Source organism: Haliotis asinina, chromosome 3, assembly GCF_037392515.1.
Source record: "Haliotis asinina isolate JCU_RB_2024 chromosome 3, JCU_Hal_asi_v2, whole genome shotgun sequence".
Classification (NCBI taxonomy): domain Eukaryota; kingdom Metazoa; phylum Mollusca; class Gastropoda; order Lepetellida; family Haliotidae; genus Haliotis; species Haliotis asinina.
The window spans coordinates 18,472,539-18,498,752 of NC_090282.1; the positions used below are offsets into that span (position 1 = coordinate 18,472,539).

The 26,214-nt window shown below is 38.9% G+C and overlaps 1 protein-coding gene across 1 annotated transcript; it reads left to right on the forward strand.

Annotated features, from left to right (window-relative positions):
• LOC137277600 (neuronal acetylcholine receptor subunit alpha-10-like) lies at window positions 1–24,588 on the forward strand. The gene is made up of 8 exons (XM_067809406.1): window positions 1–136; window positions 14,771–14,910; window positions 16,133–16,177; window positions 18,233–18,342; window positions 19,098–19,633; window positions 20,122–20,351; window positions 21,611–23,905; window positions 23,949–24,588. The coding sequence occupies exons 1-7, from the start codon at window positions 76–78 to the stop codon at window positions 21,896–21,898; spliced, it is 1,410 nt and encodes a 469-aa protein (XP_067665507.1). The 5' UTR covers window positions 1–75; the 3' UTR covers window positions 21,899–23,905; window positions 23,949–24,588.
• The last annotated feature ends 1,626 nt before the right edge of the window (window positions 24,589–26,214 follow it).

The window sequence follows — 26,214 nt, forward strand, 5'->3', positions numbered from 1 at the left end:
CCATCGATTTTGTGTGTCCCTAAAGTTGCTGAACAGTCCATGTGGTAGGACAGAGATTCAGACACACTCTATTCAATGGTTTGTGGAACTACCCCTATGGCTAATGTGCGAGTTGTCGTTATCATTGGAATGTTAGGTAAGTCAGCTTGAAATCAAATGTTAGTTGTTGTTTTTCCCATTATACATACGCTGTGCGTTTCATACACAATACTGATTAATTAACATTGTTATTTGTTATTTGTACTAAGCGAAGCGTAACTCTGCGTCATACACACAACTCCATGTGCAACCAGAGTACCAAGCTGTTTGTGCCTGGATGTTGAATACCAACTGGTATCATGTGAGATAATGTCATTATACAGGTGACTGACAGATCGTAACTGTGAATGTAGAAGCTACCCATGTACCCATGTACGATCGTCTCATCATACAACATGCTTACATATTCACATACTGACATGCTGTATGTGCCTGTGTTTTCTTCGCAGTGCTACATGTACGATCATGACATTACACAACATACTTACATACTGACATAATGGTGTGTTGTATGTACCTGAATGTGTGATACCAGGTGCAACGATGTACGATCATGACATTACACAACATACTTACATACTGACATAATGGTGTGTTGTATGTACCTGAATGTGTGATACCAGGTGCAACGATGTACGATCATGACATTACACAACATACTTACATACTGACATAATGGTGTGTTGTATGTACCTGAATGTGTGATACCAGGTGCAACGATGTACGATCATGACATTACACAACACACTTACATACTGACATAATGGTGTGTTGTATGTACCTGAATGTGTGATACCAGGTGCACCGATGTACGATCATGACATTACACAACACACTTACATACTGACATAATGGTGTGTTGTATGTACCTGAATGTGTGATACCAGGTGCACCGATGTACGATCATGACATTACACAACACACTTACATACTGACATAATGGTGTGTTGTATGTACCTGAATGTGTGATACCAGGTGCAACGATGTACGATCATGACATTACACAACATACTTACATACTGACATAATGGTGTGTTGTATGTACCTGAATGTGTGATACCAGGTGCAACGATGTACGATCATGACATTACACAACATACTTACATACTGACATAATGGTGTGTTGTATGTACCTGAATGTGTGATACCAGGTGCAACGATGTACGATCATGACATTACACAACATACTTACATACTGACATAATGGTGTGTTGTATGTACCTGAATGTGTGATACCAGGTGCAACGATGTACGATCATGACATTACACAACATACTTACATACTGACATAATGATGGGTTGTATGTACCTGAATGTGTGATACCAGGTGCAACGATGTACGATCATGACATTACACAACATACTTACATACTGACATAATGGTGTGTTGTATGTACCTGAATGTGTGATACCAGGTGCAACGATGTACGATCATGACATTACACAACATACTTACATACTGACATAATGATGTGTTGTATGTACCTGAATGTGTGATACCAGGTGCAACGATGTACCATGTGGCGTGTAGTCCTTTGCATAGGGCTCAGGTCACAATCAGAAGACGTTAAGCAGCGACGGGTGCGGGCAGTGCTCAGGTGCGTGACCGACAGCTTTACTCCTGAGAGTTTCTAGAACTTCAGTCCTGCCCCACAACGAAGCACAAATGATACATGTGCTCTCACCTTAGGCAAGTGTGTTTGTTCAAAATTGCCTCTGTTCACCCAGCGGAAAATGGGTACCCGATGGGATAAATCATGTGGCTATAACATTCCAGCGTCTAACAGGCGGCTTGATTTGTTCGGGGTAATAAACAAAAAGTATGCCTTGTTTGACTGTTAGTGCTGTAAGCATTCACCGCGTGAATGGAGTTTGGAGCAATATAAATGCGCATATTATTATTGTTTCATTATCATGTGAGTACACAACATACATACATACATACCTAATTTCATGTTGTATGGGCCTGAATGTGTGATACCCAGTGCTGCGATGTATGATGATTTCATTATACAGCACACTTACATACAGATATAATGGCACGTTGTATGTTGGTTTAAATATATTTATTCGTGAAAAACGAGTGGGTTGGCAAACAAGCTAGAAGCTTATGTTAATGCCTCTCCAATCCAATACATTTTACAAAAGTAAATACACCAAAGTTCTAATACAGGATAGTCACATGACAAACCACAAGGTAAATGCACATGAAACTATTAATGGTTAATGTCTCAATACAACCAATATATTTCTTAGAGCTATTAATTCTCAACCACATTTAGTATCAAATCTACGAGAATCAGTGACGAAGAGGTTGACAGATTTTAAGATTGCTGGCTTATCAAGATCAGATAATTCACTATTTCCATATAAGATTGTCTTTAAGCTGTATCCATGTTTGTAATATTCTGCATCATTTCTTAGTATAGTGTAATTAGGACAGACAAGTAGATAGTGTTGGGCATCTTCTATGACAGCTCAAATCACTACAGCCCTGACGAAGCCTGCAGTGAATAATTTGGCAAAATCGACTTCCAGAAATCCAAATGTATGTCCAGGTTGTGGGGTTATTTTTTCAATAAATGATTTTTGGGATTGTATCATTTTAACGTCATTTGGTAAAGCATTCCAAAGATCTACCGTACTTGGTAAAAATAATCTTGAAAAAAGAATTGTTTTTACGCGAATGTTTTTTAAGTTTGGTGAATCTCTTAAGTTGTATGAATTACTGGCCGGAACGCTGTCCTGGACAAGAGCACATAAGTAGTCTGGTACTTTGTCGTTTATCATTTTATGAAGAGGGTTAATTTATGTATACGTCTTCTCTCAATAAGAGCGATGAACTTAGTTTCTGCAGATAGTTTGTTATGGCTTGTTCCTCTTGTTTCCCCACAGATTGTCCTTAATGCATCTAAATGTAATTTTTCTAAAACGGTATTCTGACCAGAGGTGCAGTTGTCCCAATCCTCCAGTAATCAAATAATGGCAGAATGAAAGACTGGAACATGAACTGAAGTTATCTACGTGATAAACGATATTTCAAACTTCTCAAGCAGTTTATCATAGGAGTAACTCTATCTACAATATTATTAATAATTTCAGCAGCCCAATTAGCATCCTTTTGAAATATAAGACCAAAGTGTTTATGTTCATCAACTTCATTTATAGGAATCCCTTCCATAAATAATGGGGGCCTAGGGCTGGCAATCCGTTTTCTGCTAAATTGAATTGTTTCCGTTTTTTTGTTGTATGTGCTCGAATGTTTCATACCCAGTCCTACCATGTACGACCATGTCATTATACAACACACTTACATACCGATATAATGGCACGTTGTATGGCACTGTTACCTTTATGTGGAACAGTTAATAATTTACATATTTGGACTTAATATTTTGTCTACTACTGACGAACATGCTTGTAACGCTGAAGTCAAATATTGTATCACTAACTGTTGTAATGATACTATACTGAACCACTTTAAAAACATCATCTTCCTATTTCTGAATTTACTGTATGATTGAACATACAATGAACATGACGCTGTTACTGCAAATCAGCAGCAACTTTAGTGTCGAACTTCACCCTCGCATATGCTCATAGCGTTAAGTTATGAAACAAGGGACATAATCTTTACACAGGTGTTGCTGTAATTCCTTCATTTCTTTTCCAAATGCAATTTGAAAAGGTATGTTTTCAGGTGACAAAAAGTAATGATTCTTTTTTTCACATAATCCTGTATTTCTAAATGGCGGAACATTTTGAGGACAAAAGTGAAAGGGAGTGAAAATTTCGATCTGACGATGTTTTATGAAAGCGAAAGATTAAAACACAGTTTAGCTGTCCTCAATGAGCATATCGAACTGTGTTTGGACATTGACATGGGGATGATACAGTAATACACCTGACGAAGGAGCAAGCCTACTCTCTGACACTTCGTGTTATTTACAATAAAGAAGTTGGCATCAATAAATCTTGTTTTCTAGTGCATTTCACATCTAAATGCCCTTCAGAGATAGGAACCTTGAGTGATATAAGACGTGATCTGCACGAGCTGATAATGGACGTAGCCAAATTGGTTCGGAAAACGGAAATAGAGAATGAATTCGTTCAGCAGTAAATCTTTTTGAGGTTAGGTTAACGTACCACACAACTTATGTACAGATGATCTGAAGTCTGAATAAAGGAGTGATTAGTGAATGGGCATTTCTTACATACTATAGCTGTACCTGGAGCAAATAGGTAACGACTCGTGTTACTAATATGCAGTAACAGTGTGTATCACTATGGAATATGTATCCAGCATAAAAGTATTGTGATGTTTCAAAAAAGATTCCAATAGTATCGACATTGCGTTATCTAGATGATAGACATAATGTTTTTGTTTTTAAAAATGTTTTCTTTATTACATTCCACCGATTGCTGAACGTGCTATTAGCAACAAAATGATAGGATGACTCGAACCGACTGTGAATACACTGCTTTGCTCTAATCCACTTTCAGCGCGTCATTATATAAACACATTTCTTCCACTAAACACGTCAACAAACAAATATGACACGTCATTGGGGGACTGGTGGTTGCAGGAGTTGTATGTTCATAGGGTTATGAAGGGGTCGTGATGGAGTGATATAGCTGTAGTTATTATATATTATGAATATACAGGTATTACATATGCAGCATATGTCTTCTGGATGTATCAAATGTCTCGGTGTTTTGCCAGGTTTCTGGATGCTGCAGTACCTGAATATTTCATGACTACGTATATAAGAAGCATCAGCAGGGAATCCTATTTAGTGAGGCGTTCGTGAAGGGCAACAGAAACTATATTGTTATGAAGCACAAAGAGCTTTCATTTACCCTACAAGATGTGAACAACTGGCGTCATAAATATGATATGTTCGCTGGGTTGACAGTATTGGGAAAATCCTTATCCAGTGAACGGTGAATATAGCCCTACAGGATATCAATGACACATCATATATGAAAGTAATCACTAAATCAGATCACTAAAACAGGGGTCCCCAGACAAATTGATATCTGCTTGCAGTGGTCGTCAACAAAGAAGTAAAAAAACGAACAATACCACTTTGTACATTAAGGATAAAACACAACTGTCTTAGTCGTTTCAGATGCTACAAATCTATAGAACTTAAGTCTGTAAGGATAACGGGGATTGATATCTAATGGCCACTTCAAAGGGAACCTATGTTTGCCTCACGTAGCAAGGCTCAAATGTCGATCGTATTGAGGACTAGGCCGAAGAAAAAGAATATGTCTGTAACTTGGACTTGAATTGACTTCATCATTTTATATTTCCGTGGATTGTCGCTTAAGTACATGGCCATTTAGAATATGGACACTAGGGAGTTTAAACAGCAAAACGTTTAGACGATTTCAAAACGGTTGCATCATAATGGATTATTTTCTGTACCTATGAGAATGTGTTTAAGTCAAGTAGCAATTAAGTAGGAATTTAAGCGGGTGTAGTGAGTGAGTGAGTTTAGTTTTACGCCGTACTTAGCAATATCCCAGCCTATATGACAGCGGTGTGTAAATAATCGAGTCTGGACCAGACAATCCAGTGACCAACAACATGGGCATCGATGTGCGCATGTGTCAACCAAGTCAGCGAGCCTGACCATCTGATCCCGTTAGTCGCCTCTTATGACAAGCACAGTCACCTTTTATGGCAAACAGGGTTTGCTGAAGGTCCATTCTACCCCGGGACCTTCACGGGTCGAAAGGCAGGTGTAAGGATGATTAGAGACAAAATAGAACATTTCTTTAAACACAAACTTGGAAGACATGGGAAGGAAATGTCCATCAGTGACGAAAATGATGCCCGATGTAATTCCCTATTTTGATTTATACCACACGTTCCCAAATTATTTCAGGTGGACTAGACATAGCATATGTCTATAACGAGTGCCACCGGTGGGGCAGGATACACTCACCTCTGTGAACACCTGCTATCAGGGCTATTTTATAGTGATTCATAAACATATGCTCTGTCATCGTAACGCATGGTGACAATCCTGGATTGTCTAGTCCAAATTCGAAGTGTTTGCAAATGTGTTTACTCATGATACAGTCACAGTTGCTTTTAGCAGAGGGTTTTGTAGTTTCTATTATGACAGTGTCAAAATCGGCATAATTTACTTCCAGTTTTACTACAATTCGAAAATACTCTACAATGTATATTTGACTTATTTTACCTGGCAGCTGGTATAACATCACTTATTACCTCAAGATGCGAACTGCCACGTGCAAGTAGAGTTAGTCAGAGTAACATAAAGTCATTTATACATCGTAGAGTATTTTCGAATTTTGGTGAGAACTGGAAAAAATATGCCGATTTTGACACGTTATACTAGTATAACAAATGTGACCAGGAAGTCTGTTATTTAGGAACGAAGTACTATCACCTTTCACAACATTTCAGACTATGAGTATTTTAAAAGAAAATGCTTCTATAATTTACTTACTTTTGGTTCTACACGAAACATCTTGATTCTTATCTCTTACAATTCATGAGCTGTTGATGGTCCTGTCACTTGTTATTTCATTAAATGAGCACATCTTATATTCTTTTATGCTGTCAGACCTGTTTGTAACAATACATGACTCCCTAAATACTTTCTTGTTGGACATTGTAAAAATGTCACACCTTGAAGAATATTAATACGTGTAGGAGTATAAATTATAAAAGTAGTGTGCGTACGCTACACATGGATACAATTTACAATACAGTTAATCCTAAGCCGATTGCTTCGTAATCCAGGCAAATGAATGCAAGCCCTAATGTGAAATGAATTATTAATATTGATTCATAAGGGAACTTGGACATATTGCATGTACTATACCTATTAGGAGTAATAAACATACCATCCATACATGCATTAGCCTTAGCACCTACTAAATCATTAAGTAGGAATTGTCATATTTGACACCTTGTATGGTGGTATATTGAGATTGATAGTTAGAGTTTTTCAGGAACAGGATGAACGGTAATTGGATAGTTACGTTCATTGTGCGTCCCAAAATCGTAACATCCAGACCTGATTACGATTAGTAGTGTGTAAGCAACCATCCTCTGAGATTTCAACAAAGTGATTAACGTCAACAACTTGCTTTGTCCAATGTTTGTTTGTCTGCCCGTTTGTTGCACGATTTAATCCAGTTCAATCTGAATCAGTGATCGATATTGTGAACAAACATCTACGTCAGGGTACGACCTCACGCAAACATCCAAGAACCGTGCTTAGCTAGCCGATTCATTGGGGACTCATCTTAAACCCCAAAATCCTGCGCATGCATTAGTCGTTATTATTAGCAAGCCTTGAGCACATAGTAGTTGCGTGGATATGTGCACTTTAAAGATGTCTTAGAAAAGGTATTGCTGCATGTGTGTATTGATGAATCAAAACAGAATTTTCTAAAGCCTGATTCACAACGTTGTTCAGCTTTCACGCTAGCTCTGTGTTTTCACGTCCTGTTGTTAAATATGTGTAAAAGTCATAAACACTCTCATATATGATCGTGTTTTATAATATATGAGGTACACGTTTACATATCCCCTTTTAGCCTGACAATCTGCAGTGTACGCTTGGCCACTCTTTTGTCCTGGACACAGGGTTCCCTCTATCTCATCTTTCAATGCTTGACGATACTAAAACGTCTCCACTAATTGCAATAAAGTATTAAGCTTGACACTGATCTTTCAATGGCCTGTTCCAAGCCTTGGTAGCTTAATTCATGCCACCAAGGCAAACAAATAACCAATAATAGATATTTAATACACAGTGGCTGAGTGGATGTTATCGCAGGTGTCCCAGATGGGACTCAATCCAAATATAAAACTGTATTTTCCAGATAAAGTGTAATTAAAAATGTAACATATGTCACGAGCATAGTTTGAGGAACAAGTGAATTGTAATTAGGTTAAACAGGTACAGCTGGGTTGATGCAGTACATTGTCACATCACGCACCCATTATGGACTTAAGTATTATTCATCCAGTCGAATGTGTTTACTGTGCATGTAAATGGGTTTTAGTAATGTCTTTAGTCGCTGTTCAGTCGTGCCAGTACTCCCTGTTGTGAGAGTCCCAGAAAGACCTACAGAAAACTGACCATGTTGTCCAACTGAGTGAACAGGTGAATATCGTTTTACGTCGCTTAAGCAATAAGTACACAGTGTCCCGGGTGGGAATTCATCACAAAGGATTGTTCAGGCTTGTTGGAACTGTATGATGGAGCTTTGGGGTGGGTGTCGAAATGTGGTGGATTAGTAATGCATGGAATCAGCATCAAACAATACGTGTAGGCCCTCGAAATCTACATATAGTGCTGAGTTTAGGGATACAAATGAAGATGTCTTAAACTGATCTTACTGTACCACGTCATTTAAAGGAACGTTGTCTGTGTAAGATCACTGAGTCATTTCCATGTTCATATCAAAAATATTTAAACCAGTCGACACTGATAGTGCCATTAGAAAGCGATGCTCGGTATGAACGAAATAATTATTTTCACGTTCATAAAGCATCTGTAGTCATATTTATTTTGGGAATCTTTGAACGATGACGTTCAGAAAACACCCATGTGTAATGCTCATTTATGCAGAAACTGAATGGACATTTTCAGCTTTGTTCATCATTGAACTCCCCGAACAGTCATCCATACAACTTGGAATGATTCTCATGATTGCATTATTTTATTTCATGAAACTGAATAGGGTAATCCCCTTTTATTGCCAACGACAATCTTGGCAGTAACTGCATCACGCGACTTCAACAAGATCAGTTCCACAACTTGTAAGTTATCCACGTTTTGAATGCAGTCTAAATTGTACCACTGAGACATTTGGTCTGACAAATGGACCTCATTTGATCTTGTAATTTTACCATTTGTCTTACTTTCTACCCTAAATGCTTGTGTAATTCTGATGAAAGGAGGTCCAAACACCGACTTGAGTATTAGCTAGAGGTATCAATTACTTCTCTCATATATAAACAAGTGTTACACGAGTGTAACAAGACATCGATTCCTTCGCCTTCGCATAACTACATCCCACAGAGGAAGATCACAAACTAGTGTCTTCTCTTTAACAGAGATAATTTCATTCTTGAACTCATAAATCTATGCTACAACTGATTTCCACCAATCCACCCTTGTTCCAAGCGGCGTCTGAGCTGATGACATAGTGATACTTCCTGACGTGGTTGATATGAATGCAAATTTGAGTTGCCGACAGCAATGCGCATAATTTCATTTTCGGGATGTTCTGAGTCAGACTTGACTTTGTACAAGCATCCATAACCTTGACATAATTAAAACACAATTATCACTTATTTATGACTTATAAGTTACATTGTTGACTGTGAAAGAGCAAATGAACAAAATTATGAGCAATCAAAAGTGAATCAAAAGTGCAATATTTTGTTCTTGGGTGTATTTTCCTGGAAACGAAGTCCCCGGGAGGCCTAACTCACTCAGAGCGAGTAGGTGCGCACTAAAGTGTAACGAGTTGCCGACAGCAATGCGCATAATTTCATTTCCGTAATGTTCTGAGTCAGACTTGACTGTGTACAAGCATCCATAACTTCAACATAATTAAAACACAATTATCACTTATTCACGACATATAATATACACTTTTGATTGTAATAAACAAATTTATGAGCGATCAAAAGTGAAGCAAAAGTGCAATATTTCGTACTTTGGTTTATTTTCCTCAAAACGAAAGCCTAACTCAGTCAGATAGTGTAGGTATGCACAGAAGTGTAATGACGTCTTTCATTGGCAGGTTCATTTGCCGATACACTGTGGTTTCATTGTGTGCATATAGAGATGATCTTGTTGATTGGCATTTTAGAAGTATGGTGAGTAATACGAGAGTAAGATTCTTTGTGGATAACAACGTCTGTTACTGTATATCATGCGTCGTTTCGGTATTGATTCGTATACCGTTGTCAAGCAAGAGCGTTTGTTACAATATAGTTTATTCAATGTTCAAACGGATTGGGCACAAGTTATGTAACTTGTTACCGCAAACATTAAAAAAATGAAAGGACGCGATGAACAGACACAAGAATATCAAGACATCGTATTCATAAGTCGAAGCGCATGCGTCGTACAATGCATTGATGCACATGACTGAAGATATTTTCATTAATAGTATTTTGGCAGAGCAGGATTGCCCTAAGGTATGGTATCAATGTCTAAGGGAACATTTGATAATTTAAAGTCCTGCTTCAGATCAAAACGACAGTGGACAAATTTTGGACATTTTAAAAAGAAATGGTTAGCAACGTCCACTGGAGCACCACAATTGCAAGCTTTATTCTCTGATAATGTGACACGAAAAAGATTTGCATGCGATGAACTATAGCAATGTCTTAACGTTCATATGAAGTACGTTTGTCTTTGTTTCACCAAATAGAAAATATTTTGGAACTTTGTCATTTTTTCAAAAATCTTTGATGTAAACATTGATAATGAATTTGTGCATCTTTTTGTAGATGAGAGATCTTCCATTAAACATGCAGAATCATAAATAAAAGACTTTTGCAGAATTGAGGAGCGAAATTTCGGAATAGTCAAATCTGATTTGTTAAGCATGTTGTATCCGGAAATGGCTTCAGTAAAAGGTGGACGTAAATCTACCAGGTAATCAAGAATCTGCATATTAACCATTTTGTAGTTTTGTTTAGTTTTCTTTAAGTTCATTTTTCGATGACAACCATCTATATCTTGAAGCTAATTTAGGCAATCCGGTTACAATTCTTAGTGTTTCAAGTTGTAACATTTCACGTTTCAAATAGAGCTAGGACAATTATCCCAGACCTCAGATGCACATTTCATACATACTAGGAAGGATATATGAAGGTAATACGTAGTTTAGCCTCCGTAATGAGGAAATAATTTTTAGGCCTTTTCCGTGTTAACAGATACATGGCGAGACCATCTTGTATTGTCCGAAAAGATAACACCGAGGTGAATATGTTGATGTGCACGTTCCAAATGTTCATTATTGAAACTCAAGTCAGAACTTGTGGGCAATGTCCAATTTTAAAAAGCAGTTTGCAGTTTCATGTAGCCATACGAGAAATAAGGATGCAGTTTGTTTGTAACCCACAGACATAAAAAAATAAACAATTATAATTATGTCATTTGTACAGGTATCACGTGTACAAAAAAGATGGTAAGATGGTTAATTTGTTGTTATTTCATTGCTGAGATCCGTGTGATGTACTCAATACACTGACAGTGCCACAATCAGTTCCATTAGGCTACACTGCCGTTCCAAATCATGGGTATACAGCATGTCAAGACACAAGAATAAAAAATCGAATTTTTTCAGTTCAGTATTGTGTATGGCCGCCTCGCGCGCATTCACCACTGCCAAACACCGTCCCCTCATCGACTGCCTGATGCCTGTGAACACGTGGTTAGGGATTCTGCACCATTGCTCTTGCAAGGCAGCGCAAAGCGCAGACCATGAAGCCTTCTCCCAAGTGCATCCCAAACGTGCCCTGTTGGATTAATGTCAGGGGACCTCGATGGCCAGTCCATTACGTTGATTCCAGCGTTTACAAGGACATTTCGAGTCAACATCGCGGTATGCGGCCGAGCATTATCATGCTGAAATTGTAGAATTTGGCCATGAGCCGCCATGAAAGGAACGAGTTCAGGGATGAGCACCTGGTCGCGGTAAGAAGCAGCTGTAAGGTTTCCACAGATCACCAGAAGTCGGGAACGGTTGTTCCCACAGAAAGCACCTCAAACCATGCAACTTCCGCCCCCGAATCTGTCGACATCCTGTACACAACACTGGCCATACCGTTCACGACGTCGTCTCCAGACTCTATGAGAGCCGTCCGCGAATCTGAGAGTAAACCTTGATTCATCACTAAAGACGACTCGATTCCTGTCTCTCTGGGTCCATCGGAGGTGACGTTGGGACGTCGAGAATGGAGATTGGCATCCCGCAGCTGATTTCGAATGGCCTGTGAGGACAGTCGACCTCTAAACATCACAGCCCTTGTTCGTGTAGCCGGCAGAAATCTGTCACGTATTTGACGGTCTTCTGCTCGTGACGTCACACGTGGACGACCCGACCTTGGGAAGTGTCAGAAGTGGTGCTAGTTTGTTGTAGATGACCTAGCAAGTCATACACGGTGTGACGGGTGCATCCCATTGCTCTAGCGACGTCAATAATGATCTTCCCGCTTGCAACATGCCAACGGTACGTTCACGTTGCACATTTGACAATCGTGGCATTTTTTCAATTCTTGAGGCCAATGCAAACACGTGCAAATGAAGAAAAATTCGATGCGAAGATCACATGATCGACCGCACATGCAAAACCTGATTAGGTACTAACGTCATTTGCACAACGAATGGATGGGTTTGAGTGGGTTTTTCTAGAGTCGAAAGATAGGGCCCATTCGGATGAATAGATGTATCATCAGAGAAAAATTATTCATTATTTTTAGAAATTACATTTTGTGAAATGTTTTTGGACTTTTTTATATATGAAATGTGACAGAGACAGAACTCATATGCACGAGCTATAAATCAATGTGGTTTGTTTGACAATGTGGTGAATAGCCTGATAGGTGTTGTGTATTGCATATTGTCATGACAGGCAGACAGACACATAGGTGTCCATAAAACAGAGTTTTGTCTCTGATCATGACAGCTTTTCACAATCACCATATCTGTCCATGTTTCCAAAGGCATGTATTAAAGCATTTCAGCTGCAGTTTTCAAGCTATGCAATAGCAAAGAATGAAATTAGTATTTATAATGCTATACTTTTATTGGCAACTTGATTTGTAAATCTGCAACCAAGCGTGGGACCAGTGTATTTTTATGACTGCAGGAACAAGATGCTTGTAATCACAAGGAACATCTCTTGCTATCCTACTTTGACCGCAGCGATAATCCTTGCACGTGTCACTTGTGTTTTTACGAGTCGCCTTCGCGGTTCAAGCCGCGCAAAACTAGGCATGAGCTTAGCGCAGCAACAACTCTTGAAACCACTTTTCAACCCTGCGCTGAAATTAGTGAATCGCTTGAACTCCCCGATTTCGCTGGGGGTTTTTTCATCACATTATTTTTCACCTTTCTAAGTTGAATTTGTATTTTTGATAATTTGCTACTGTAAGTCCATACCGAAAGGTATCAGAATCCACAGTTGTGTTTTCCGTTGCCTGTGAACCTTTAAACATCAAACAAGAGGTTATTCCATAACCGACCATAACAATATCGGTATTGTCTTTGTTTGATCTGGCACTACTGTAGTCTTTCCCATTGATCCCCAGAAAGCTGAAACAGCTGTGAATCATACATACATCCTACATTGTATGACATATACAATGGTACCAATATCGAGTCGCACTATTTACAAAAACATGCTTTTCGTAATAATTAGTCTCCTCGAAAAGTCTAACACATGTTGCTGTACTCTGTTATCAAATGACACCACAATATTGACGTAATGTTAGTTCTATAGCCTTTTGTTATTGAATAACAAAGTGTGTTACTTTCTTTTGTCGTTAGTGCATTGGAATCATATCTCAATATTTAGTGATTAAAACTAGTTCAGTTTTGCTCTCACTGTTAGTTCTCGTTAAAGGCACAACTGCACACATTTCACACATAATTTGTCCTGTACTCTATATATTGGGGCATATGCAACCGCTTTACCTTCCTATTGACTTGCTGAAATCAATAATTTAAAAAAGCGAATAGAGAAACAGAGAGCACTTGTCACATATGGAATGAAAACAAATGATCCGTATATCGAAAACTGTCGCACGATTTGTTATGGGTGTTTGTCGCACTGGTCTCAATCACCAATCACTTCACTCACAATGTGCGCGGTATATATATATATATTTTTTTTTCTTCGTTGTGTTTTTTTGTTTTGTTTTTTTGTTTTGTTTTTTTTTTTTTTTTTTTTTGTTGTTTTTTTTTGTTTTTTTTTTGTTTTTGTTTTTTTTGGGGGGGTTTGGGTGGGGGGATGGGGTTGTTTGTGGTTTTTTTCTTTTGTTAATTAGACCCAGCATCATTTAGTTTAGGACTGCGTTCTATCTCCAAAGGACTTGTAGGATATTCAAAAAGAGCGCTCCAAGGGACATGATCCCATTGGTTTCGCTTGAAACGATGTTTTGTTGCGTTAATTCACTCGAAGCATTGCATTAATTCATTCGAACTCATTAATTTAATATTGTAATCTAAATACCGTAACGTAATTGTTTTGGAAATAAATGATAATGTAGCTCTTAGCCAGTACTTTTTAGAGCAGTGCATTATATATTTTCAGAGATGTTCGCGCAGTGTGGAACAGTGACTTCAAGTTATACATTTGCAAATTGAGAATTGTTTCTGACCATGTCCAACCAAAGATTTACTCAAAGGCCTACTGGATATAATTAGGCTATATGGTATATCTATATCTCTCTTGATTCCAAAGAACAATGTCATATTTTGTTTTTATTTATTTTTATTTTTTTTGTATTCATTTTAACTTTTCATTTTATTGGGGTTTTTTAAAGTTGTTTTTTTTTTTAAATGCCAAGAATGTGGAATATTTTCCTTTGATGCCACTGTTTTTATCTTATTGATGTATTTTCCAATATAATTATTCATGACGGGGTGCAAATTATTTTCGATCCAGGTGTTTCATATTAATGTGGAATGTTTATCTTTCCCTTCAGTAATAAGTGTCCATGGCAACCAGACAGCACTGATGGACAAAGTGTTTGACCAATACCACAAAGAGGTTCGGCCAATCTGCGGAACAGATGCTCCTATAGAAGTCAAAATCGGCATCGCCATCAGACAAGTCATTGAACTTGTGAGTGTTCAAATAATTGTTCTTTCAAAATTCAGAATAACTTTATGTAGCTCATGTGTAAGTATTGAGTTACATACACTGATGTGTGCGTGCAAGGGAACCACACTGAAACACAATTATTGCAGTATTCTTGTTTCAGGAATACACAATAACACTCCTGCAGAAACCTAGTAAGCTGAAAATGATTAATATTTTAGCATTTCAGCTCCTAATTATCATTTTTGATCGAAATAGGAGCTACCATGTAAATAAAGGTGATGACACATATCGACAGGAGCTTACGATAGCATTTGCATCTGACAAAAATATCCAAGTAGGTGTGTACGTTTAATCAATGAAACAGGTATTCAGTTTTCGAAATGGTCTTGTGAGCAGTTGCATGTGTGTCGAGTGTGTACACATCAGAAGTATACGTACCAGCTGACGGGAATGGCTGTTCACTTGGTGCAATTTACGCAATTCGACCTTTTATACAGCATGTGCACTGTTTCAAACATTCTAAAATATTTTAGCGAAATCTGTTTGCAATATACCAACCCAGTGTGTTACAGAAATTGCATGTTGAGAATATAAACACAGTGTTATAATTATATATACTTAATTACACTTTAAACTTTTTATGCTCAAAATATCCAAGAATTTTTAAATGTTATCCAATAGCTTCATGGTTTGGATACTATAAACATAGTTTTTATCACTTTCTATGTAAAGAAATCATTGCTTTTTAAATTTCGTTGATTGCACCTTTACACAGTACATATGTGCATAGTACATTTTGTAACAAAAATGGTGAAAGAAAAATAGCATTGCCAACAGCGTTCTGATAGCATGACCTGACAGAAATGAAACAAACGTCTAAGCAAAGCTAAGTACTGATTAACCTAAACTGAACTATAAAAGAAAGTACACACCTCGTGTTTGAGAATAATATTAAATGCTCAAACTGATATCCCATTCACAAAGCTGTAAAGGATATCTGTGGTGTTTTGGCAACATCCACATCATGTTTGCAATTTGTAAGTCACAATTAAAACAATTTTCAAAATATTTACGTTGCCTTTTGGAAAATGCCAAGGTAACAAATGTGTACTTTCTTTTGTGCGTCAGTTTAATTAGACGCTTCTCATTTATATCAAGATTGGTTGTACTTTAAATGAATCCTTTGAGACGAATACCTGTCCCTATTATATTGACCTCTCCATGATATTATTCTTCGTTCCAGGATGAACCTAAACAAATATTGACACTCAACGCATGGCTTCGATTGGTAAGTGCCGCTGCATCCTTTATTTAATCATGCACGTTTATTGGATGGTTTCCTAATAGAAACCCAATACAGTCGTAGAACCGTGTCTGTGTTGTTTCCGTGACCATTGTTCTAACTGCTCGGGATGACGTAGCTCTCATTTCATTTGTTTTGTCTGAACGATTACTGGGGTACTCTGTATGTGAATTAAAATAATATCCCCAAGGTGCCAGAGGTGCGGACGGAAAGATAGTTATTGACAACGGATTGGCTGTGGCTGAGTTATAGTATTGAGAACGCATTAACTACCCTGTCCCTTTGAAATGATGAGTGTTTGTTGAAAGGGTTGGTAACAGTGGTCTCTGAATAAAACATCAGTCGTGAATATTGACATCCTAATGTGGGTTGAGGTCTCTTTATCATTCCTCGACAAGTCTGAGCCATATCGTATTGACAAAACCGTCAGATACAAGATTTGGTCTGTATTAAAACTTACACCACAAGTTGACGATAGAGATGTACTGACAAGGAAATACACAGGAATACTTATCACATGCTACAGGCCAAAACTGGCAATTGATTCAGGCTTCAATATGATCATTGAAGTGGCTGCCTGTTTGTTTGGCACCTTTTTCAGCATTTCTAATGACTGTGCGTAATGCATATGGCCACCTGTTGTTTTTTCTCCTTACAAATTATTGTTTCTGCATTAGAACTTATGTTTCGACAGCTTGTTATCAAAATGAACACCGTAATGACTGAATTAGTTTGACTGCATAATGAATTTCGAATGTTTGAGCTGAGCTATAGCATCGGACACATGACCCAGTCATCATGATTATTTATGAAATCTTCAGTACCCATATAACACCAAGGAATACGCGTGCACCTGGTCACAGTGGTGAACCAGGGTAAGTGTTTGTCATGGCTGAGCTCTTGTGTTAACATTTGTAAATAGAGACATAATACGTGATGAAATATTATCATCTATATACACTCGTGGAAACAAATAAGGGAACACCTCAAAGTACAAGTCTTCCTTTATTTTTTTTACAGAATTTCACCCACAGTGTAATACAAAGCTTGTAGAGAAATTTGGAAAAGAATAAAGGAGCATTTGTACGTTCAGGTGTTCCCTTATCCATTTCAAAGAGTATATACTCAACGGGAGACTAAAGTGATTAAATGGGATGAAAGCCAATAGTCATTGGTAAATATCACTGATACATATCATTGAACAACTATGAACAAGTCATAAACTATGCGAGCGTGTTCCAGTTAATGCACAAGATTGTTAAACCTAAGAAAGTCAATCAGTTCAGAAGACAAACAGCAAGACGCACCGACACCTAATAAACCGACCGTGAACAAAAGACTCAAAGACATTACCATCCGTAACGACTCAATAACCCCGGCTGTCTGGACGCAAGTATAAAATGTCTGTCCTCCATGGATGCTAAAATGAGAGATGGGTACCGTGATTCACACCTACCGAGTCTCCGGATAGAGTGTCCGCAAGATACATCTACAGAGTATCAAGTCAATGTCAACGTATGAAACAGGTTTCATGATACATATATGTACAAAGAGAGACAGAGCGTTGATGTGGGAGACTGTTCACCTGACCAGTCTCAAATATAACCTGCCACACTGTCAACAAAAGGTTGAAACCTCCTTATCTGTATACTATTATATATTTATCTTTCCAAAAGTGTGATACTAGCGGAGTGTTCAGGAGTTAGGATAAACATCCAAGACTTCCTCATCAACTTGCGAGACAACAATGACATTTCATTGGATAACAACCTGTTTTACTTCGTAGGAGCGACGCTTGGACACAGAATCAAGAATCTGAATGAAACCTCACACTTGCAACATAAGACAAGTTGTTACCGCAGAGATGTCACTACTGAACTTCTCAACTTCAAAATGTCACTCAAGCAACCTTAAGGGTCTATTAAATAAGGTTAAATAGACATCCTATTCAATAAATGTGATTCATCATATATTTATTACCAGTTCCGCATTATAATTTTTTTAAATCAAGATTAACGCCATGTATGTTTTTATATGTAGAACTGGTATGACTGTCAGTTGAAATGGAACGCTACTGAGTATGGAGGGATCTCATCACTAAGTCTTCCCTACAACACAGTGTGGACACCGGATATTACCCTGTATGACAAGTAAGTACGCTTCACGTAAATATGTTGACAGCCCACAACACTGAGCTGAAGTTTAATTCTACAACAGTCAAAGGGTCTCCACTGGTTTAACGATTAATGGATTAAATTATCAAACACTCGTTCCTTTGTCTTCAACCTGACGAAAATGCTCTGTATCAAATTGAGTAACTTCACAATTTCCACAGTTTTGTTGTTCTAACAACCTTAATATATCAATCTGTGTGTCCCCATGAGTGTTTTTAGCTGTTTTCTTTGTCAACTTTGTGTTGTTTGTAGTCTCGTCGTAAACCTCTATTCTCATATATCCTGTATATTTTTACCACGCTTAAAGGATAATCGTGAAGATAGGAATTCGAACTGGTTTTCAGAAATCCATGCTTGTCAGAAGAGGCGACTAGCGGAGTGCAACATTCATATCCGAGTGGTGTAGATCTTAGTTATTGAAGCCAAACACTGGATTGCCTAGTGCACACTATACACTATACAGCTATATATACTATACATATATAATATATTGGTCGCATAGCTCTGGGCACAACGTTAAGCCGCAACAGTACATCGTACAAGTGTATCCACATGCTGCGGTGTATGTGTCTTATGTCCCTTCTGTCACATGTTCCCACAAACTGGCACTAATTCACTTCTTCACCCGTACACCTGGTCACCGTCTGTTCACTTCATCTCACCTTCATCCCTGTGTCTTTCCTGCATGACCTGTACTGTTCTAATTACTTCTCCTGGACGCTATCACCCAGTGCTGCTGAAGAACTTGTCGGACTGAAGGACTACCGCCCCGTCATCAACTCAGATGGTTCTGCCTCATACAACTTCCCCACAATTATAACAAGCCTCTGCAAGGTCGACGTCACCTACTTCCCCTTTGACACTCAAACATGTGCGCTCAAGTTCGGCTCCTGGGCCTACCATGGACTGCAGATCAACTCCACCAATAGATCATCTGCCGGAGACATGTCCAGCTTCAAGGTCAACACCGAGTGGGACCTGATCGGTGTTCCGGTTAAACGACATGTGGTGCACTATGCGTGTTGTCCAGAGCCTTACCCCGATGTGACGTTCTACGTCAAACTGCGCCGCAAGCCGCTATTCTATATGTTGAACTTGCTGTTTCCGTGTATTTTGATCACTACCGTGGCTCTACTGGGCTTTCTGTTGCCTCCTGACTCCGGGGAAAAGGTGTCACTGGAGATTACCGTGTTGCTGTCTCTGGCAGTGTTCCTGCTGGTGGTATCTGAGACGTTGCCGCCTACTTCTGAAGACTTCCCCTTGATAGGTACGTACCTGACGGTATAAACAATACTTTCCTGTTCTTGAGCGAAATAAGAACATGTTTATAGTTAGAGTAGACCATTTGATATTGTAGCTCACATTTCCGCCGACCGCCACGTGCAAATAGAGCGAGTGTGTAGGTGGATATTGGTAAAAGGATATGAAACTGTTTGAATAGTGTTATAAGCGGGGTAAAATCAACCTCACTCATTAACTCACTTCCAAGGATGAGACGAATAATGCGTCCAACTGAAATATAGGAGACTAAAGTATCCAGATCAGTATACTCTATACATCTTTTCTATTGCGCTGAAGACATCGACGTGAGTGACCATTAACCTTCAGGTGTAACGCATAGCTTAAAAACAGACGAGTGCGTTTCCTTTCAACGACTATATGACTTTTGCTTCCGGTTAGATTTACAAATTAGACAATTCACCTGACAGGTCTTTTGTCATACGTTGAGACCACTAAACATTTTTCCCTCCACAGGAATCTACTTCTGTCTGGCTATGATGTTGGTCACCTTCTCCACGGTCCTCACAGTGATTGTGTTAAACGTGCACTTCAAAGGTCAGCATGGTATCGGCGTGCCTCGATGGGCGAGGAATCTGTTCCTCGGGCCACTTGCAAGGTTCCTTTGTGTCAAGAAAGAAATGACAGTCCATCCAATCAAGATAGCAGTCAATGGTGATCTTGACCTTTTCCTCGAAAGTCATACGGTAAGGAAAGAAGATCAGAGTTCAATGTCAGTCAGTCATTTATAGAAAGTGTAAGCAAACATATTTATATTTTCTTCACAACTGTATCTTCTCTTTCATTACAGAGAAAATACCTTCAAAGCTTATGTTGCGAGGACAAGGTAAAATACTAACATTATCACCAAACATGGTCTAATTCATATTATGCATTATCAGTATTTACCTAGCTTTTAGATCTTTATTTCGCGGATTCCCAATTCTCTGAAGAATTTTCTTGGATGTGGCTTCTTTAGACCGTTTTTTGTGTGTTTAGCTTCAAGGTTTTGCTTAGTGAAGTGAACCTGAAATGGCAAAACAAACGATGCGCAATTGCTTGCTTTTGTAGCCTTTACCATTGACGCCAACCAAACATAGATATACTCCTTACAACCCTGTATAGCAATAATAGAAATTGGTACCTACTTCATGTCATTTCGACATCTGTATTTTGTGGTATTGTTATGTCCTAAAATTGTTCGGTCAGGTTGATGCCAATTAACTGAGCTTGAATACATCTGAGTTCTAACAACACGCTTTTTGCTGAAATTACTCTTTAGAATCCATTGTGTGTAGATGTCCAGAAATGTCCCTTTAGAGAGGGTGTGATGACGTGAGGTTCTCTTTCCTTCGATGTATCGTTTTCACCACTCACAAGTTATGGTCTACGGATACATTTCCAATTGGGGGAATCGAATCTGCACGAGTTTTAATCACTTGGCTACCATGCTGCCTGATTTTTCGTTGTGAGTGCTGAACACGTATGGTCCAGCTTGGGTTTCCACCAGTATCAGGCTAGTATCCCCATATACAATCATCTATCACAACAACCGATCGATTCCTCACATTTGATGCAATAATTTATTACCGCTGTGGATATTATACCTGCGAAAAATTGCCTAAATAAATTTAATTCGTGTGGTGTAAGAACAATACGTACTTCTTTTTTTGATATAATTCAGGTAACTGTTGGCGTGATAAAGTATTTCTGGATTCACTTGGGGGGTGGGGGCAGGGGGCAATCTGCTGTCATACGTTGCCGCTACTATTCACACCTAAGACCTGTCATCTTGCGCTTCTATCACCAGTTCGCCCTTGATGATGTTGGATGGCACTCACAGTAGTAGACATGTAGGTCCAGTATCACACTGCAATAAGCTCTTAGATCGAGATGTAACTGCTTTAGGGCCTTAAACTCACCTTAATCCCGTCACCTGGGTCACGTTTCTCCGATTCTGTTTCAGGACGATTTGAACAAGACAAATCAGAACGGAGTGAAGCAGTTTGACTCTCGCGACTCTGAAGTACACGACCTCCGGGAGTTGTCTCCCCTGAAGAAGGTCATGAAGGAACAACTGGCTGTCCTGAAAAAGATCAACAGTCGGTACGCTGAGAAGCATAAAATTGAAACGATTGGCGAGGAGTGGAAGAAAGTTGCAATCGTGATGGACAGATTGTTCCTGGTCATATTTTTCCTCCTGTCTGTCGTTTGTACTTTGGGGGTTTTGCTGCAGTGTGTTAACAGTAGGTGAAACGGTTCAGTGATCGGCAGGACATATCGCAAACAATTGTGTCTGTAATATTCATGAGTGTTGTCTGGTCGGGGATGGGTGGGATGTCACACCAGATAACACACACCGTTTACAGCACTGATATTCCGAGGCGACGTTACATTCACGAACTTAGTACACTTAAGAACCACAGTTGGTCGGTATGGTGCCAGAGTCCATCTTGTCTAAAGCCTCCCTCATCCGCTACATCATCATCAGCTTAATTATCACATACACTTGTGCATATCAAAACTATATTGTATAATACAGACGGTATACTCTTCAGAAGTGTCTAGACCAGTTACTGGTTGAAAACGACAATTGGCACCTGAAGCTGACGACGAGACAATTGTACGGTAAGCACAAGGGCGAGATATGTTACACTTGGGGCGTATTTTTGGTGGATGAGTTTATTTTTACACCGCACTCAACGATATTCCGGCTATATGGAGGCGGTCTGTAATTAATAGAGTCGGGACCAGACAATCCAGTGATCAACATCATGAACATCTATCTCGCAGTTGAGACACGATGAGGTGTCAACCAAGTTAGAGATCCTGACGACTCATCCGTTTATCGCCTCTTAAGACAAGTAGGTGTTACCGAAGACTAATTCTAACATGAGATTTGTTTTGATCCGAAACCTCTTGCCGTCAAGCATCATGTGTTCTGGGGGTTGAAATTGAAGGGTTTTGTGAATGGGCACTTCCAATCCGCATGGGATACATGCTAAATTTGTTCTCCATGCCTTACAATGCATGACGAAACGTGTTTATTTAACATGTTTCGTCAAATTGTTGTCATCAAGTGGAAAGAAAGGATATTAACTGGCTGTAAATGAAAGGGTCGAAAAAGGTTTATCGATACTGATGTGATTGATACGGGTACTATGATTGCAGACGTCATCGCATTGTCTGCAGCCTCGTAGCGTATAGTGACTCGTAAGGTGGGGTTGTATTGTTTTGGTCAAATAAAACTGCCAAGACGCCAGCATATATGTTCAGACAGACAAAAATGTGTCCTGTGATAGTTTTCTATGTCAGCCACAGGAAATCTTATGCGTGACAAAAGGCCATCAACTGTCAGGAAAAAGAGAAGATGACTTATATATATCCCGATATTTTCATACATACCGTTTCTATGGATCGTATAACAAATATATTTCCTGGTTTTTATATGCACACACTGGTAGGGTTCGGCAAGTATATGTGAATGTATCGACAAAGCCATGGTAGCATAAAAAGACTAGCATCACTTCAGTCAGTCTACAGGAAAGGGGAAATCTATTTGCCAAATGATGTTCCAGTTGATGGAAGTGCTTTGTACATATTGCGATATATGTATTTGCTTTAAAACGTTGTAACCAAGAAGGACATTTGGAACATCTTTCCGCCGAACCAAAATAGGAATTTGTTTGGTTTTGACTCACGATTTTACTCCGTACGTCCGAACCCTTTCATGCCAAGCCAGTTCTGTATGATATGTATGAAACACAAAGTCCTTTGGCATCGACCATGTTTATTGAGAAACATCGGAGTGTTGGATGACAGTTGAGTCAAATATGTATTTGCAAAATACTTGATAGTAGTTTACGCTTACGCTACGTGTGTCCATTGATTCATGTGCCAGTGTGTAGTTGTTTACTAGCTGCTAGAGATCCTTGAATGTAAAGCCAATACTTAGTATTTCGTTACCTCTACGATTGAGTATTTCAGCGGGAGCCAGAAGCGATACAGATAGAGGCGAGAATCTAAAGATGTCAGCTTCGTCTTTTTTAGAACACATAAGATGTCAGCTTCTGTCTTTTGAGAAGCACACATGAATGTCATCTTCGGTTTCGATGAACACACCGAATGCCAGCTTCTTTATTTTGAGAAACATACAGGATGTCGACTTCTCTCTTTTGTGGAATACACTGAATGACACCCTATCAATACTGGAAGATAAGATTGCAAACAATGCTGTAGCCCTATCAATACTTGGAAAAAGGTTTGCAAACAACGCAGTAAATTCTGTCAATACTTGTGAAAAGGTTTGCAAACTACCTGCCACATTACCAAACTTGCAATTATACAAGCGGGTTCAGGGGTGCTTCGAGGAACTCTCTGAATGCCAACTTCTATATTTCGATGAAAACACAGAGATGTTAACGTCTTTTGAGAAAACACTGAATTCAAACTGCTTTACTTTCAGAAACACGAAGGCACATCAACTTCTTTATTTTGAGGAACACACATGAATGTCGCCTTCTATTTTGAGGAACACTCAAAACGTTCGCAAACCAAAAAAACTGACATCCTCAATTTTCGCATTTACTGCTGTGGTTATTTGGCCGTTGGTTACATAACGTTTAAGAACAAGTGACCGCCTGGTCCTGATACACTCTGTTTGTCTCAAACTATACATAATTTGGATTACTTTTCATGATCGTAGAAATTTGATTCACTAACATTGCCGTGAAACGTATCACACATACGTGCATTGTGTAGTTAGAAGTTAGATGTACCATATGTTTGTTTGTCAGGAAAGTTCTGTCTAACTATCAGTTGGTATTAACGACACACGATAATGGTCTGAATAATGTGCAATGATGTATTTTCGTCTTGACATACATTTTCATCACATGTGATAAATTATATCTTTTGTAAATAAAAACAAATACAGATCTGTTACGTTTTGTCCGATCTCGACTAAAAGTCGTGTCAGGTTTACACCTCCATGGTGTAGATTGACACTGTCAATTACTGTGGTGTGTTGAATGACTGTGGTTTTATGTGCTTTAGCGATATTCCAGTATCACGATGGGGGACACGCGAGATTGGATTTTCTTAGTACCCATGCAGAGAATCGAGCCCAGGTCTCCAGCGTGCCCAGCGGACGGTCTAACCATGAGGCTACCCACCGCTCAAATAGAAAACAATGTCACTGCACCACATCACCATGTTCATGTCACCACGAGGGTTTTCTGTTTTATGAAAAGATAGCACTAACAACTGTTTTGATATCCAACTTGTATAATGCGTAAATGTAGGTAACTGTAATCACTTCTCATTGAAAATAAGAAAGAAATGTGCTTTCGAAACATTCGTATCGTGGTATAAGTTTTGGGACGAGTATGGTTTTACACCTCTTTTAGCAATATTCCAGCAATATGACGGTGGGGGGCACCAGAAATGGGCTTCACACACTGTACTGATGTGTTTTCACCACTAGGCTACTCCCTCGCCACTACCGGTTTTGAGTGAGTGAGTGAGTGAGGTAACAGGACTTTTGCTGCTATTACTGCTGAATAAGGCGTCAAACAAACACATACTCATGATGAAGTCCAAACTGTGCTTTTAGCAGAGATTTCTCAAGGGTTTTGTCATTTCCGTTTACTTTTACCATTAAATTTACTTTTAATTTCTGTGAACAGAATAGGGTATGAACAATCACAGATAGAGAACTGAATGGGGCCCATTTCTAAAACCTAAATGCTTGTAAGTCGTCTTATCGTTAAAATGAATGCCGTTGTCTGAAATGCTACTGTGAGCAGCTTCGTAAATACAAGCCAAGGGTTTCAATTCTTCAAACCAGGGCAGTCGACGAACGTATCCAATCACTGTCGGTTTGCGAATATCATTCACGCATCAAAGAATTACATATTCGCTGTACACTCTAGCCGTACTAGAAAATAAGATTGCAAACAGTGCAGTAAGTCCGATCAATACTTGCGAAAAGGTTTGCAGACAACGAAATAACTTCTGTCCACAAATGTGAAAAGGTTTGCAAATGGTCCGCCAATTGCCAAATTTGTACTTATACACGCAGATTCAGGAGTCCTTTGTCACTCTATGTTCTCCTTATGGATGTAAAATCCCAGATGAATGCACATTTAATATTACAATCAAGAGCACATATATTTGAATGAATAAAAACAGGCACACTAGCGTACTATACATAATGGCTAAAAATGAGTTAGCAGAAACTCGATTAAAATGTATATGATAATACCTACAACTACATGTTTCTGATGACGTTATCTTTAATCCAGTCAGGTATTACATTTTCAACTATTCTTCTTTAACTATTTTCATAGAATCATGCCTTGAAATAACTTCACCCACCACCAGCCTCGCCCGCCAGTTCGTCTTTCTGGCATCCTGGATCCCTGAATATCAGCGGTCACACCAGAAGGTGTTCATGAAAAGAGTAGGCATGTCTTGATCAGTCAACATCCGTCACACACCCACTTCTTATAAAACAAATGTTTGTTCGTTGTCACAGAAATGCCGTGGCCGTCACTGTAGCCTTTCAAC

What these genes read in the sequence shown, in the direction of transcription:
- LOC137277600 (XM_067809406.1), top strand. Translation starts at nt 76, where the DNA reads ATGGTTTGTGGAACTACCCCTATGGCTAATGTGCGAGTTGTCGTTATC. An exon ending in TCAGACAAGTCATTGAACTT is followed by an intron (nt 14,911 to 16,132) that starts GTGAGTGTTCAA and finishes TCTTCGTTCCAG; the next exon opens with GATGAACCTAAACAAATATT. An exon ending in TCAACGCATGGCTTCGATTG is followed by an intron (nt 16,178 to 18,232) that starts GTAAGTGCCGCT and finishes TTTTATATGTAG; the next exon opens with AACTGGTATGACTGTCAGTT.